This window comes from Neoarius graeffei, chromosome 3, assembly GCF_027579695.1.
Source record: "Neoarius graeffei isolate fNeoGra1 chromosome 3, fNeoGra1.pri, whole genome shotgun sequence".
Lineage (NCBI taxonomy): Eukaryota > Metazoa > Chordata > Actinopteri > Siluriformes > Ariidae > Neoarius > Neoarius graeffei.
Window position 1 is genome coordinate 118,590,835 of NC_083571.1, and position 17,251 is coordinate 118,608,085.

The window sequence follows — 17,251 nt, forward strand, 5'->3', positions numbered from 1 at the left end:
CAGGGTCATGGGTGTTGAAGGTTCACTGAGTCGCATGGGCATGAAGGCTCGCCCATGTGGTCCAATCCCACAGAAGAGTTACTGTAGCACAAACTGCTGAAAAAGTTAATGCTGACATCTTTCTGTTTTAACCAGTATTAACTTTTTCAGCAGTTTGTGTTACAGGAGCTCTTCTGTGGGATTGGACCATATGGGCTAGCCTTCATGCCCCATGCAAATCAGTGAGCCTTTGACACCCATGACCCTGTCGCCAGTTCACCGGTTGTCCACTTGGACCACTTTTGTTCGGTACTAACCACTGCATACTGGGAACACCCCACAGGATGGGCCATTTTGGAGATACTCAGACCCAGTCATCTCACCATCACTATTTGTCAAAGTCACTCAGATCCTTACACTCGCCCATTTTTCCTGCTTCTAAGCCATCAACTTCAAGAACTGACTGTTCTCTTGCTGCCTAATAAATCCCATATCACAAGATAATCAATGTTATTCACTTCTCAGTGGTTTTAATGTTATGGCTGATCGGTGTGTGTGTGTGTGTGTGTGTGTGTGTGTGTGTGTGTGTGTGTGTATAAAATTCCAGTGAAGGAGGTGTGGCCTCTGACTTTGTCAGTCTGAGTTTATTTTAATTTAGGGGTCCTACAGGTACTGAGTCCAAGCCTTCGTACCTGTAAGACCCTTCAATTAAAATAAAACTGCACAATACTGAATCATATTGCATCACATCAAAAATAATCTACAGATCTAAAATGTTCTACGTGAATCTCTGGCATCTTTAAATACATCTTCATACAGATCTCAGACTTGTTAATGTGCCGAGATGCACAGCACATGGAGATGCACCCCACAAGAACCACAAGAGTGCAAAATGCAATGTAATGCATTAAATACACTAAAATGGCCCAAAATTTGTGGACACCTGACCATCATACCCATACATGGTTCTACCCCAAAATGTCTCTGTATGCTGTAGTGTTACAATTTCCCTTCACTGGAACTAGAGACCCAAACATGTTCCAGCATCACGATGCTGCCGTGCACAAACAGAGCTCCATGAGGATATGGTTTGCTGAGGTTGAAGCTGAATAACTTGAGAGACCTGCACAGAGCCCTGACCTCAACCCCACTGAATACTTTTGGGATGAACTGGAAAATCTTGTTGCCTAAAATCAGTGCCTGACCTCACGAGTACTCTTGTGGCTGAATAAACACAAATCCACACAGCCACCTTTCAAAATCGAGTGGAAAGCATTCCCAGAAGGGTGGAACAAAGAGCAAAGGGGAATAAATCTCAAATAAGATGTTCACAAAGCACATGTAAATGTTGGTCAGGTGTCTACAAACTTTTGGCCATAGAGTATACTTTCTTTTCTGTGGCTGCTCTGATCAGCTGTAACAGCGAACACAGTCTACATTATTTAACATTTACACACAATAAAAACAGACAAAAATATAAAGTCAGACACCACAAAAAGTCTCACATTGGTGGAACTGGTGGTTAGTTGCTCAGTGTACTGGACTTCTGCTTCTTCCACATCATCCTCTTCATCACTGTCTTCACTGTAACACTCTGTATTCAGAGTACACACAGAGTTAAACAGGAAATATCATGACCACAGAGCACATGAGGTAAAAGGGTCTTGATTCTGGGCTTTTTGATTGACATATGTAGTGCATATGTGGTCAGGTTCTACATGAAGCACAGAAATAGGTCACAATGACGGTTTATTTAGCTTTGCCTTAGGGTAAACAAATTTTAAACTAGAAAAGCACTCGGAGAGCGCAGACCTCCGCCAAGAATCCTTTAAAAAATTCCGGGATCCAGAAGGTGATCTGGATCACCGCCAACATTTAATGGACTGTTACTTGTGCCCAGTCACACCTCTGGGAAAAAATTTCAGAGCAATCCGTTCATAACTTTTTCCGTAATGTTGCTAACAGATAAACCAAACAAACAAACCAACCAACGCTACCGAAAACATAACCTCCTTGGCGGTGGTAAATATTTATAAACAACAAGTTAAAGGCCTAAGAAGGTTACGTGTAGAATTGCACTTAACGCATCTTGTTCTCCATGGTTGTGGATCATCAGGGTTGTAAAGCAAATTGCAAGGATAAGGATTAAGGTGTCATACTGTAGGAGGAGGGACTTGTAGGAGGACAGTGTTAGTTTGAGTTGGCGAGTTTCTTGTTCTTATCAGGAATGACTTTTGATCTGTGGAGATCCTGCAGAACGGTTGTTTGTACATGACTCCAGCTACACTGTTGTTACTTCTTGTTTCTTTAATGGAACTAACGACAGATGGCAGGACTTTGGGATCAATTTTGGGTAACCCAGTGACAATCTTCAAGAACAGCACCATGTTGAGATGCTTGTGCCAGTAACACAGGGGAAGTACATTTATTCTTATTAATCTTTCCTGTTAACTAGTATCACTTATGGCAGACCAAGAATATATTTTGTAGCCCGTCTTTGTACTAGTTCAGTTTGTCTAATGAGTTATTTCTTATATCCTTTATTTATCCAGGAATTGTCCCATTGAGATACCGGATACAAGATCTCTTCTTCCAGGGAGTCGTGGCCAAGATGGCGCACAGATATTAACATAAATTGCATACATACAGTAAAGTACATACATTATACATAAAATCAACAATATTATGAATGTGAGAATTGGAGTTGTCACAGTCAACAGTCACATCAGGTAAAACAGCTACATGTTTCCTGTAGGGCGGATTTTAACATTCCTTTGAAGGCGTTTACAGTAGGAAGTGCTTCTAATGTAATGATAACCTGCATCTCATTCCATATTGATGGTGCATAAAAGGATAAGGCAGTTTTTCCAAGCTCTGACTGTACCATCGGAACACCCAAGAGCATCCTATTTGCTACTTGCCTAGTATTGTAGGTGCCTGTGTGGTAAGTTAGAAGAAGTCTTGAGATATAGAGCGGCAGTTTACCTAGCAATGCCTTGAGAGTAAGAATCAACAAGTGCCATTTTCGCCTCTGATATAGAGAGGGACAACCTAAAGATTCATATAAAGTGCAGTGAGGTGTTCGTGAACCTGCATTTGTTACAAAACGTATTGCAGCATGATACAGAGAATCCAGCTTTTTAAGCATGGAAGAGGCTGCATGCATATACAGTGGTGCTTGAAAGTGTGTGAACCCTTCAGAATTTTCTATATTTCTGCATAAATATGACCTAAAACATCATCAGATTTTCACACAAGTCCTAAAAGTAGATAAAGAGAACCCAGTTAAACAAATGAGACCAAAATATTGTACTTGGTCATTTATTTATTGAGGAAAATGATCCAATATTACACATCTGTGAGTGGCAAAAGTATGTAAACCTTTGCTTTCAGTATCTGGTGTGACCCCCTTGTGCAGCAATAACTGCAACTAAACGTTTGCGGTAACTGTTGATCAGTCCTGCACACCGGCTTGGAGGAATTTTAGCCGGTTCCCCCGTACAGAACAGCTTCAACTCTGGGATGTTGGTGGGTTTCCTCACATGAACTGCTCGCTTCAGGTCCTTCCACAACATTTCCATTGGATTAAGGTCAGGACTTTGACTTGGCCATTCCAAAACATTCACTTTATTCTTCTTTAACCATTCTTTGGTAGAACGACTTGTGTGCTTAGGGTCGTTGTCTTGCTGCATGACCCACCTTCTCTTGAGATTCAGTTCATGGTCAGATGTCCTGACATTTTCCTTTAGAATTCGCTGGTATAATTCAGAATTCACTGTTCCATCAATGATGGCAAGCCGTCCTGGCCCAGATGCAGCAAAACAGGCCCAAACCATGATTCTACCACGACCATGTTTCACAGATGGGATAAGGTGTAAGATGCTGGAATGCAGTGTTTTCCTTTCTGCAAACATAACGCTTCTCATTTAAACCAAAAAGTTCTATTTTGGTCTCATCCGTCCACAAAACATTTTTCCAATAGCCTTCTGGCTTGTCCACATGATCTTTAGCAAACTGCAGATGAGCAGCAATGTTCTTTTTGGAGAGCAGCGACTTTCTCCTTGCAACCCTGCCATGCACACCATTGTTGTTCAGTGCTCTCCTGATGGCAGACTCATGAACATTAACATTAGCCAATGTGAGAGAGGCCTTCAGTTGCTTAGAAGTTACCCTGGGGTCCTTTATGACCTCGCCGACTATTACACGCCTTGCTCTTGGAGTGATCTTTGTTGGTCGACCACTCCTGGGGAGGGTAACAATGGTCTTGAATTTCCTCCATTTGTACACAATCTGTCTGACTGTGGATTGGTGGAGTCCAAACTCTTTAGAGATGGTTTTGTAACCTTTTCCAGCCTGATGAGCATCAACAACGCTTTTTCTGAGGTCCTCAGAAATCTCCTTTGTTCGTGCCATGATACACTTCCACAAACATGCGTTGTGAAGATCAGACTTTGATAGATCCCTGTTCTTTAAATAAAACAGGGTGCCCACTCACACCTGATTGTCATCCCATTGATTGAAAACACCTGACTCTAATTTCAACTTCAAATTTATTGCTCATCCTAGAGGTTCACATACTTTTGCCATTCACAGATATGTAATATTGGATCATTTTCCTCAATAAATAAATGATCAAGTATAATATTTGTATCTCATTTGTTTAACTGGGTTCTCTTTATCTACTTTTAGGACTCGTGCAAAAATCTGATGTTTTAGGTCATATTTATGCAGAAATATAGAAAATTCTAAAGGGTTCACAAACTTTCAAGCACCACTGTATATCACATCACCAAAGTCTAATACAGATAAAAAGGAGCTTTGCACTATTCTCTTTCTAGCCTCAAATGGAAAGCATTTTTTTAAACGAAAAAAAAAGACCCAGTTTAGGCCTAAACTTTCTCAACAGATTGCCAATATGCACATCAAAAGTCAACTTATCATCAAGCCATACGCCCAGGTATTTGTAAAAAGCAACTCTTTCAAGACATGTACTGTCTAATGTCGCGATAGTGGAAATTGGAGCAGCTGCTGTAGCTCGAGAGTGAGTAAAGTTCTACAGATTGAGGAGCCCATACCCGTGTTGCATACCCTGAGTGTGGATATATGAAGGCAAGGTAAATGGTACACCTTGTACATTGAGAATTTAGATATTTTGTAGATACTCATAGATATTTAAAGCTAGGCGGCCTTTCGATTTCATAAAAATCAGTGAAATTTAGTTCCCTCTGAAATGTGGTGATTGTGATATCTGTTTATTTCTGTAATCTCTCACAAAATATCAGGCCATTCTGTGGCTGGGAAGTTATTTAATTTGAGGGGATTAAAGCAAATAATGTGCATGAAATTGCTCGCTTGGCGCAGTCAAGCAGACAGAGGAAGTCCGTGTGTGCATGCGCAGGTTTACCTTCTTCTTCTTTTGGGTTTTACAGCAGTTGGCATCCACAGTGTTGCATTACTGCCATCTACAGGTTTCCCTTTGAGCGTGCACTGACAGTTCCATCATTCTGTCGCTAAACGAACAGCTGATCACACCGAGGTGCTCGCTGAGCGCCCATATTTATTAGTTTGGTCCTGCGTTTCCTTTCCTTCGTATACAACCCCGATTCCAAAAAATGAAAAATGAGGTGATTTTAAATTTCATGACAACAACACATCTCAAAAAAGTTGGGACAAGGCCATGTTTACCACTGTGAGACATCCCCTTTTCTCTTTACAACAGTCTGTAAACGTCTGGGGACTGAGGAGACAAGTTGCTCAAGTTTAGGGATAGGAATGTTAACCCATTCTTGTCTAATGTAGGATTCTAGTTGCTCAACTGTCTTAGGTCTTTTTTGTCGTATCTTCCGTTTTATGATGCGCCAAATGTTTTCTATGGGTGAAAGATCTGGACTGCAGGCTGGCCAGTTCAGTACCCGGACCCTTCTTCTACGCAGCCATGATGCTGTAATTGATGCAGTATGTGGTTTGGCATTGTCATGTTGGAAAATGCAAGGTCTTCCCTGAAAGAGACGTCGTCTGGATGGGAGCATATGTTGCTCTAGAACCTGGATATACCTTTCAGCATTGATGGTGTCTTTCCAGATGTGTAAGCTGCCCATGCCACACACACTAATGCAACCCCATACCATCAGAGATGCAGGCTTCTGAACTGAGCGCTGATAACAACTCGGGTCGTCCTTCTTCTCTTTAGTCCGAATGACACGGCGTCCCTGATTTCCATAAAGAACTTCACATTTTGATTTGTCTGACCACAGAACAGTTTTCCACTTTGCCACAGTCCATTTTAAATGAGCCTTGGCCCAGAGAAGACGTCTGCGCTTCTGGATCATGTTTAGATACGGCTTCTTCTTTGAACTATAGAGTTTTAGCTGGCAACGGCGGATGGCACGGTGAATTGTGTTCACAGATAATGTTCTCTGGAAATATTCCTGAGCCCATTTTGTGATTTCCAATACAGAAGCATGCCTGTATGTGATGCAGTGCCGTCTAAGGGCCCGAAGATCACGGGCACCCAGTATGGTTTTCCGGCTTTGACCCTTACGCACAGAGATTCTTCCAGATTCTCTGAATCTTTTGATGATCTGATGCACTGTAGATGATGATATGTTCAAACTCTTTGCAATTTTACACTGTCGAACTCCTTTCTGATATTGCTCCACTATTTGTCGGCGCAGAATTAGGGGGATTGGTGATCCTCTTCCCATCTTTACTTTTGAGAGCCGCTGCCACTCCAAGATGCTCTTTTTATACCCAGTCATGTTAATGACCTATTGCCAATTGACCTAATGAGTTGCAATTTGGTCCTCCAGCTGTTCCTTTTTTGTACCTTTAACTTTTCCAGCCTCTTATTGCCCCTGTCCCAACTTTTTTGACGTGTTGCTGTCATGAAATTTCAAATGAGCCAATATTTGGCATGAAATTTCAAAATGTCTCACTTTCGACATTTGATATGTTGTCTATGTTCTATTGTGAATACAATATTAGTTTTTGAGATTTGTAAATTATTGCATTCCGTTTTTATTTACAATTTGTACTTTGTCCCAACTTTTTTGGAATTGGGGTTGTATAACATAACGTCTTTTCTTCTCGCTTTCTTTCCATTACTGTAGTCGCTCTTTCACATTTCATTCGCACACTCACGTCCTCCATTTTTCTCTCCTGTTTCAAATTTGTATCCCACAATGCCTTGCATGAACGGGGAAAGCCCACCACGTGATGCATGATGATGTATCTTGAATTGGGTCATGAGGAAGCAGGAAAAAATAGCGGCGAATTTAGGCCCACGTGGAGATAAATTCATTAATTGTTCTATTTTTAAAAAACGAATAAAATTGGAAGTCTGTGATTCAAATTCAGTAGCTTTCGGTCACTAAACAAAAATAATTGGGTGTACACTTGAAAAATCTGAAAGGCCATCTATCTTTAACTATGAATGTGTGTGTGTGTGTGTGTGTGTGTGTGTGTGTGTGTGTGTGTGTGTGTGTGATTGTAAAAAATGGTGGACATCATTACCTGCAGCAACCAGTTCTAGAGGTTCTTTCTTTTTAGCAGCTGCAGTTAACTTACTCAACCACCTGTTATCACAAAAAAGGTTTGTGAGCAGGAAAATAAACAAGATACCTAATTTACAAGCAACATCTTGCATATAGGTGGATGTGTTGACGAGTACTAAATGTAGCCTGTATGTTCTGTACAGTATTGTCTGTGTATGAGCTCTAGCCTGTTTGTCAGTGAAAAAGGAATACCACAGGATCTCCAGTTCACTAATTAATGACTATCACATACAGTACCAGCTCATGGTTGGTGATCTCAAATATGCAAAAGAGCCACGATGCACATGAGAAGAAGTGTGCGCACACACACTTCCTACTTGCGCTTCTTTTTGACACTCACATGTTCATATCTTGTGAGTTCTCAGCTGCAAAGAAGAGTGTCACAACCTGCGAGTGGCTGGCCTTTATAGCACTGCAAAAATAAAACACAAAAAACAGAAAAAAGGAGGAAATGATTGCTTACATACATCAAACATGCAGGCTAAAGACAGATCTTTTCAGAAACTGAGAGTGTGTTTGCATACAGTGGTGCTTGAAAGTTTGTGAACCCTTTAGAATTGTCTATATTTCTGCATAAATATGACCTAAAGCATCATCAGATTTTCACACAAGTCCTAAAAGTAGATAAAGAGAACCCAGTTAAACAAATGAGATAAAAATATTATACTTGGTCATTTATTTATTGAGGAAAATGATCCGATATTACATATCTGTGAGTGGCAAAAGTATGTGAACCTCTAGGATTAGCAGTTAATTTGAAGGTGAAATTAGAGTCAGGTGTTTTCAATCAATGGGATGACAATCAGGTGTGAGTGGGCACCCTGTTTTATTTAAAGAACAGGGATCTATCAAAGTCTGATCTTCACAACACATGTTTGTGGAAGTGTATCATGGCACGAACAAAGGAGATTTCTGAGGACCTCAGAAAAAGCGTTGTTGATGCTCATCAGGCTGGAAAAGGTTACATAACCATCTCTAAAGAGTTTGGACTCCACCAATCCACAGTCAGACAGATTGTGTACAAATGGAGGAAATTCAAGACCATTGTTACCCTCCCCAGGATTGGTAGACCAACAAAGGTCACTCCAAGAGCATGGCATGTAATAGTCGGTGAGGTCACAAAGGACCCCAGGGTAACTTCTAAGCAACTGAAGGCCTCTCTCACATTGGCAAATGTTAATGTTCATGAGTCCACCATCAGGAGAACACTGAACAACAATGGTGTGCATGACAGGGTTGCAAGGAGAAAGCCACTGCTCTCCATAAAGAACATTGCAGCTCGTCTGCAGTTTGCTAAAGATCATGTGGACAAGCCAGAAGCCTATTGGAAAAAATGTTTTGTGGATGGATGAGACCAAAATAGAACTTTTTGGTTTAAATGAGGAGCGTTATGTTTGGAGAAAGGAAAACACTGCATTCCAGCATAAGAACCTTATCCCATCTGTGAAACATGGTGGTGGTAGTATCATGGTTTGGGCCTGTTTTGCTGCATCTGGGCCAGGACGGCTTGCCATCATTGATGGAACAATGAATTCTGAATTATACCAGCGAATTCTAAAGGAAAATGTCAGGACATCTGTCCATGAACTGAATCTCAAGAGAAGGTGGGTCATGCAGCAAGACAATGACCCTAAGCGCACAAGTCGTTCTACCAAAGAATGGTTAAAGAAGAATAAAGTTAATGTTTTGGAATGGCCAAGGCAAAGTCCTGACCTTAATCCAATGGAAATGTTGTGGAAGGACCTGAAGCGAGCAGTTCATGTGAGGAAACCCACCAACATCCCAGAGTTGAAGCTGTTCTGTACAGAGGAACGGGCTAAAATTCCTCCAAGCCGGTGTGCAGGACTGATCAACAGTTACCGCAAACGTTTAGTTGCAGTTATTGCTGCACAAGGGGGTCACACCAGATCCCGAAAGCAAAGGTTCACATACTTTTGCCACTCACAGATCTGTAATATTGGATCATTTTCCTCAATAAATAAATGACCAAGAATAATATTTTTGTCTCATTTGTTTAACTGGGTTCTCTTTATCTACTTTTAGGACTTGTGTAAAAATCTGATTATGTTTTAGGTCATCTTTATGCAGAAATATAGAAAATTCTAAAGGGTTCACAAACTTTCAAGCACCACTGTATGTCTACATGTCACTCTGTTTGCAGCGGAAGTGGGAGTGCGAGGTCTGAGCACTGTAGTTAAGTTGTGTTTACCAGACTATTTCCTGTGCCTGAGGAGGTGACAGCATGCTATTAGTGCAGATGCTTAACTGCTCTGAGATTACTGCAGTGTTTTAGTGAGGGGCTTGAGCTACATTTGGACACTGAAATGCATTAAAAGGAGTACAGAAGAACATTCGGTTACAATCCAGGTTGAAATGATCAATTTTAAATGCTCACTCGAAGTAGATTGATTTTTAACATGGAGCGTTATTCTAATTTTCTAAGTTTTTTTAAATTAAATTAAAATCGACAGAGAAATTAAAGTGTTAAACAATTGGCGTTTCTAAAAATGATTATTAAAAAATTGCTATAAGTCAAATAGTTTTTCAATGACATGTCACTTTGTACCACTGCATTGTTCCATCCCATTGCACTGAATTTTTTATTCATTAAAATAACATCATGCTCTTTATCCATTTATGATTACATTTAATACGGTGAAATGCCTGCGAGATAAGTTACTTCCTGCTATCACTTAAGCAATAACTGCTAAGTATAACCTGCTGGCCGTTACCTCACCAAGCTCTCTTTTTTTGTTTCTCTTGAAGTCAAGCAGACAAAATAAAGCAGCATCTCATGTTACCTAGCAACTGCAAAACCCTCATTCTTGAAAACTTACTAACACTGGAGACTCCTTCCAGAAACATTATCATTGTTTCATGACCAAATCAGTGGATATATATTTCCTTGTTGAAGAGCATGATTAATCTGTTTATTATTAGTTCAAGATGAAGATAATGTATATTTAGCAATCATACTGCTATAAATCTAAACATACAGCCTTGGCTGATGGGACAACGCCTGTATTATTAAATGGCACATTAAACTGAAGGCGGGCGCACTTTTTCTGTTTCTGCTACCCGCCTTTGGAATACTCTCCCTCTCTCTACAAGGCGAATCGAACAGCTTATGCCCTTTAAGGAATCTCTCAGAGAGCGGGCGTTTTCTGAGCAGCGTCTTTTATATAATTTTGTAATATAATTTTATAATAATTTGTTTCTTATTTATATCTATTAATATGATTATTGTATTGTTTTTATTGTAATTTAGTGTAAATAGTTTTTATAGTTTATATTGTATACATTTATTTTAGGGAGGGCCACAAGTTCATTAGCATCGCTATTTAGTGCTACCCTCATTATAAATAAAGTCTGAAAAAAACCCTGGCATTAAACTGTGTTAAAGAGGTGCATGTGAAGTAATTAACTTTCTGTGGTTATTCAAACGCAGCGGTTTGCTGACTCACATCCACCAAATGACTAAATTAAAGGAAAACCAAAAACACTCACAACTTCCTCCTGCATTCATGCGCCTGGTCCAGAGTGAAGTCTCGCAAGTTGATGTAACCCTCTGCTTTTAGAGCCTGTTCGAACATGAAGATATGATCAAAAAGATTCACACAGGATGTCTGAGACTGAGCATGTTCTGTGGCTGACTTTTCAACAGCAATCTGATTGGATTTCAGCTTCTGGATTGGATTAAAACTCTAAATAAATGTGCCCATTTTGCTTCTTATTCCAATACATAGCCAAACCCTTAATCACTTCTGATCAACAGTACTTGTGATAAGAAGCAGAGACAATCTTTCTTTCTTTCTTGTGCTAATTAGCTATTGTTCTTGACCATTTGAAGTAAAATATGACCAATGATGGACATTCGGATAGAAAGACCTTCCATAAAAGCTCTATTTAAATAAAAGAAAAGCCCAAAGTTAAATGGACATGTTTTTCCCCCCTTCAATCTAAAAGCAGTTAATCAGCTTCAGCAAAGGCATGCTTGGTGTCTGAACTTTGCTAATTAATGTAATCAATGTAACCAATAGGGTGATTGGTTCTCATACCAAATCAAGCAAAACACTTTTCTGCAAGAAGCATATTCTGAGGTACTGTCTGAAAGCTGGAGGTATAGAACACATTTTTTTCTAAAATAGTTTTACCTTGAAGGAGTTTTGTACAGATCACAACATTTGGTATAAATAAACTACATGTCAAGCTTTTCAAAATACAACCATTCAAATGTTCAATATTTTATTCCCACAGTGAGTTCCGACTCCCTGAATATCACCCTAAGTCACTTTTTTTTCCAATCTGGAGGGACTGTAGTTCCACAACAAACTATCAGACTGTTTAATTTACAGTGTACAAAGCCACTAAGGTGGACTTTTTTTATAGCAGAAAAAAAAATTGATGCCTGGATGATTTCCCAGCTTCCAAACAAAGCCATGTTGAAAGATGGATCCAAGCTTTTTCGGATTTTTCATGGGCCCTGTTATATTTGGATTTGCATTCTGTATATGAACAATATTTTTGCTGTATTTGTGATCTCCTGTTAATCCTGTTAGTCTAGAGCCATAGAAAAGTTCAGGGTTCTGGATTTATCATTTAATTCAACGTTAAACTCTGAACATGCTGTCAAATTTAACATCCGCCAATTTGGAGCCTCAAACTATTTGAAACTATTTGACAGAGAGAGCTCAAACTTCAGATTTGTTTATTTGGTGGGTAAAGGAACATTTATTGGGAAAATGAAGAAAATCCACAATCAAATCAAATTTGGTTGCTTGGGCATGGAGTGACCCAAGAGGAACTTACAGGAGCTTAACATCATCCAAACTGCATGTCTTATGAAACTGTGTCAACTGGGACCATGGATGAGACACAGGGTTGCTATCATGAGGTTGCTGAATCACTGAACGACTCGGTTTAAGATCCAAGTAAGAGAACATAAAATGGAAAAGTAAAAGAAGTGAAAAACGAATGCTAAAGTACATTAAATGGCTGGATTCTGTCCATATCCTTCATCATAGGGGAAACTGTCTCATAGCTTGTAGTCGTATTTGTTTTTTTAAACACGTTTGGAGTCATTTTGTGCTTCAAATTAACTAGCTAATGTAGCACAACCTCACAGATTGTGTAGCTAGCTTATGTGACTTACTTGCTAGCACTAGCAGTCCCAGCATTTTTCTGTCTACCTAGAAGACCCACATGGGGCCATTTGGCCCGACCACTTTTCCCCAATACACTAATCACTCATTTTGTTATGGTAATGAGGCTGTTAGTGGCAGTGTGTGGGGTGAGGGGGTCACATTTCACACACTTCACACTTCAGTGGTGAAGTCATGTTGGCTACTTCTGTGTGAATGTGAGAATGAGGAATAAAAACACATTCTATTCTAAAATGTGAACATGTGATGTGACTGCAACCAGACAATTGTTTGATGGATAAATACCTCAGTGCACATGGACTATCGCTTCAGTTCCCTCAAGAATTTTGTGGTGAAAGAAGCTCCTCTCCAAGGAACGAAGATGCAGAGATTCAACATTCAACAGGCATTGTAAGATTTCATTTCTAAGCTGTAAGGTAACTAACAGCCACATTTCCATAACAAAATGAATGTCTACAGGGAGGACTTGGGGCCAATTGGCCCTCTTGTGGGTTTTCTAGGTAAAAAGGCCAAATGGCCCCTCTCTGGGACTTCTAGTGCTAGCCGATGTTGCTAATTTAGTATGCATCCTCAGGTGAACCAAAGACCTAGCAAATGTGGCATGTTAAAAGTTAACATATGATAATACTAAAGGATGTTCCAATGCCTGCAAAGTTTCTTTTTGTTAAAATGCTGAAAGACATTGGCCCTGTTCACATCCAGTATTAACGTGTGTACTGGGTGAACAGGCAGCTCTAGAAAAGGTGTGAATGGGGTCAAATGTTTATTAGGAGCTCATTGCTCAAGCCCACATTCAGAGGTGGTCTGTCTGGGCCGCCTGTGGTGACATTCTTTTAACAGTGTGCACGTGAATGTGTCCTGGGCCATATTGAATGGTCACTTACTCAACTAATGTCCGCTGCATAAGCGGAAATATGTGCTCATTTGTGTGCCAACTGAGTCATATTAAAGTGGAACAGGAACCACCAACAACAATGCCACCAACACCGCCAACACCAACAACAATGCCACCACCAACACCATGCTAAATGCTTTAATTTCTGTCAGACTACACACCAGAGTTTACACAAAGCTTTTTTTTTTCTTCAAGATGGTCAAATGTGGCCATTAATATTCCAAAACTCCGGCCACATAGAACAACTAACAAACATACAGTGCCCTTGACTATTATCCCCCCTGTAAAAATTAGTAAAAAGGGTTAGAAAAAATATCCACCTTTTGGTGAAGTTGCTTCATCCAACACTGAAAAAAAATGAGAAAAATCCAACCTCGTCTCGTCTCATCTCTCATCTCCTTCCGCTTTATCCGGGACCGGGTCACGGAGGCAGCAGTCTAAGCATGGAAGCCCAAACTTCCCTTTCCCCAGACACCTCGGCCAGCTCCTTGGGAAGAACACCGAGGCGTTCCCAGGCCAGCCGAGAGACATAGTCCCTCCAGCGTGTCCTGGGTCTTCCCCGGGGCCTCCTCCCAGGGGGACATGCCTGGAACACCTCCACAGGGAGGCGTCCAGGAGGCATCCGAAAAAGATGCCCGAGCCACCTCAGCTGATTCCTCTCGATGTGAAGGAGCAGCGGCTCTACTCCGAGCTCCTCCCGAGTGACTGTGCTTCTCACCCTAAGGGAGCGCCCAGCCACCCTGCGAAGAAAACTCATTTTGGCCGCTTGTATCCGCGATCTTGTTCTTTTGGTCATTACCCAAAGCTCATGACCATAGGTGAGAGTCGGAACGTAGATCGACCAGTAAATTGAGAGCTTCACCTTTTGGCTCAGCTCCTTCTTCACCATGACGGACTGGTAAAACAACCGCATCACTGCGGAGGCTGCACCAATCCACCTGTCGATCTCACGCTCCATCCTTCCCTCACTCGTGAACAAGATCCCAAGATACTTAAACTCCTCCAATTGAGGCAGGACTTTTCCACCAACCTGAAGAGGACAAGCCACCCTTTTCTGGTCGAGAACCATGGCCTCGGACTTGGAGGTGCTGATTCTCATCCCAGCCGCTTCACACTCAACTGCAAACCGCCCCAGTGCATGCTGGAGGTCCTGGTTTGAAGAAGCCAACAGGATGACAACATCCACAAAAAGCACAGATGAAATCCTGTGGTTCCCAAACAGGATTCCTTCCGGCCCCTGGCTGCACCTAGAAATTCTGTCCATAAAAATTATGAACAGAACCGGTGACAAAGGGCAGCCCTGCTGGAGTCCAACATGCACCGGGAACAGGTCTGACTTACTGCCGGCAATGCGAACCAGACTCTTGCTCCGTTCGTACATGGACCGGACAGCCCTTAGCAAAGGGCCCCGAACCCCATACTCCTGAAGCACCCCCCACAGAATACCACGGGGGACACGGTGGAATGCCTTCTCCAGATCCACAAAGCACATGTGGACTGGTTGGGCAAACTCCCATGAACCCTCGAGCACCCTATGAAGGGTATAGAGCTGGTCCAGTGTTCCGCGACCAGGACGAAAACCGCATTGTTCCTCCTGGATCTGAGGTTCGACTATTGGTCGAATTCTCCTCTCCAGTACCCTGGAGTAAACCTTCCCTGGGAGGCTGAGAAGTGTGATTCCCCTATAATTGGAGCACACTCTCCGGTCCCCTTTCTTAAAAAGAGGGACCACCACCCCAGTCTGCCACTCCATAGGCACTGTCCCCGACCGCCACGCGATGTTGCAGAGGTGTGTCAACCAAGACAGTCCCACAACATCCAGAGACTTGAGATACTCAGGGCGGATCTCATCCACCCCCGGTGCCTTGCCACCGAGGAGCTTGCAAACCACCTCAGTGACTTCAGCTTGGGTAATGGATGAGTCCACCTCTGAGTCATCAGCCTCAGTCTCCTCAATGGAAGACATGACGGTGGGATTGAGGAGATCCTCAAAGTATTCCTTCCACCGCCCGACAATGTCCCCAGTCGAGTTCAACAGCTCCCCCCGCACTGTAAACAGTGTTGGCAGAATACTGCTTCCCCCTCCTGAGGCGCCGGACGGTTTGCCAGAATTTCTTCGAGGCCGACCAATAGTCCTTCTCCATGGCCTCCCCGAACTCCTCCCAGTTCCGAGTTTTTGCCTCCACTGCAGCACGCCTGGCCTGCCGATACCCGTCAGCTGCCTCAGGAGTCCTGGAGGTCAACATGGACCGATAGGACTCCTTCTTCAGCTTGACGGCATCCCTTACTTCCGGTGTCCACCACCGGGTTCGGGGATTGCCGCCACGACAGGCTCCGGAGACCTTGCGGCCACAGCTCCGAAGAGCCACGTCCACAATGGAGGTAGAGAACATGGTCCACTCAGACTCAATGTCCCCCATCTCCCCCGGAAGCTGGGAAAAGCTCTCCCGGAGGTGGGAGTTAAAGACCTCCCCAACAGAGTGCTCGGCCAGACGTTCCCAGCAGACCCTCACCATACGTTTGGGCCTGCCAGGTCTGTCCAGCTTCCTCCTCCGCCAGCGGATCCAACTCACCACCAGGTGGTGATCAGTTGACAGCTCAGCCCCTCTCTTCACCCGAGTGTCCACGACATAGGGCCGGAGATCAGATGAAATGACAACAAAGTCTATCATCGACCTCCGACCTAAGGTGTCCTGGTGCCACGTGCACTTATGGACACCCCTATGCTCGAACATGGTGTTTGTTATGGACAAACCGTGACTAGCACAGAAGTCCAATAACAAAACACCACTCGGGTTCAGATCGGGGAGGCCATTCCTCCCAACCACGCCCCTCCAGGTGTCACTGTCATTGCCCACATGAGCATTGAAGTCCCCCAGTAGCACAATGGAGTCCCTAGTCCCCTAGAACTGCCACCTTATTGTGGCGGAGGGGTTTGTGTGCTTGAATGATCCTAGGAGCTATGTTTTCGGGGGCATTATGCCCCTGTCAGAGTTTCCCAAGGCAGACAGGTCCTAGGTGACAGGCCAGACCAAGAGCAGTTCACCAAAACCCCTAATGGAGCAACAACCAAGGACCGAGACATCGCCCGGTATGGCGCAGCCGGGGCCCCACCCTGAAGCCAAGCCCGGGGTTGGGGCTCGCATGCGAGCGCTTGGTGGCCGGGCCTTTGCTCATGGGGCCCGGCCGGGCTCAGCCCGAAGAGGTGACGTGGCCCGACCTCCTGTGGGTTCACCACCCACAGAGGTAGCAGTAGGGAGCTGGTGCAGTGTGGATTGGGTGGCAGTCGAAGGCAGGGGCCTCGACGACCTGATCCCCGGACACAGCGGCTAGCTGTTGGGACATGGAATGTCACTTCGCTGGGGGGGAAAGAGCCTGAGTTTGTGTGGGAGGTTGAGAGGTACCAGCTAGAGATAGTCAGGCTCACCTCCACACACAGCTTGGGCTCTGGAACCCAGCTCCTCGAGAGGGGCTGGACTCTCCACTTCTCTGGAAAATCCAACCTTTAATTGAAAAATGTATTCAGAGAAAAACACATCCCTCATCAAGAAATAATTATTTTCAACAAAAAAACAAAAAACAAAACACGTACCAATATTATTAGCACCCCTGCATTTAATACTTTGTACAACCTCCCTGATAGAGATATTTGTTTGCCATGC

General features: G+C 43.0%; 1 protein-coding gene across 1 annotated transcript in view; it reads right to left on the reverse strand.

Moving 5' to 3' along the window:
- LOC132882657 (CNK3/IPCEF1 fusion protein-like) overlaps nucleotides 1-17,251 on the reverse strand; it is a 137,301-nt gene that overhangs the window by 16,221 nt on the left and 103,829 nt on the right. The window contains exons 18-21 of the mRNA XM_060915740.1: nucleotides 11,040-11,113; nucleotides 7,873-7,944; nucleotides 7,492-7,553; nucleotides 1,485-1,573 (exon numbers count right to left, since the gene is read on the reverse strand). Coding sequence (XP_060771723.1) covers nucleotides 1,485-1,573; nucleotides 7,492-7,553; nucleotides 7,873-7,944; nucleotides 11,040-11,113 — 297 coding nt within the window. The remainder of the gene's footprint in view (nucleotides 1-1,484; nucleotides 1,574-7,491; nucleotides 7,554-7,872; nucleotides 7,945-11,039; nucleotides 11,114-17,251) is intronic.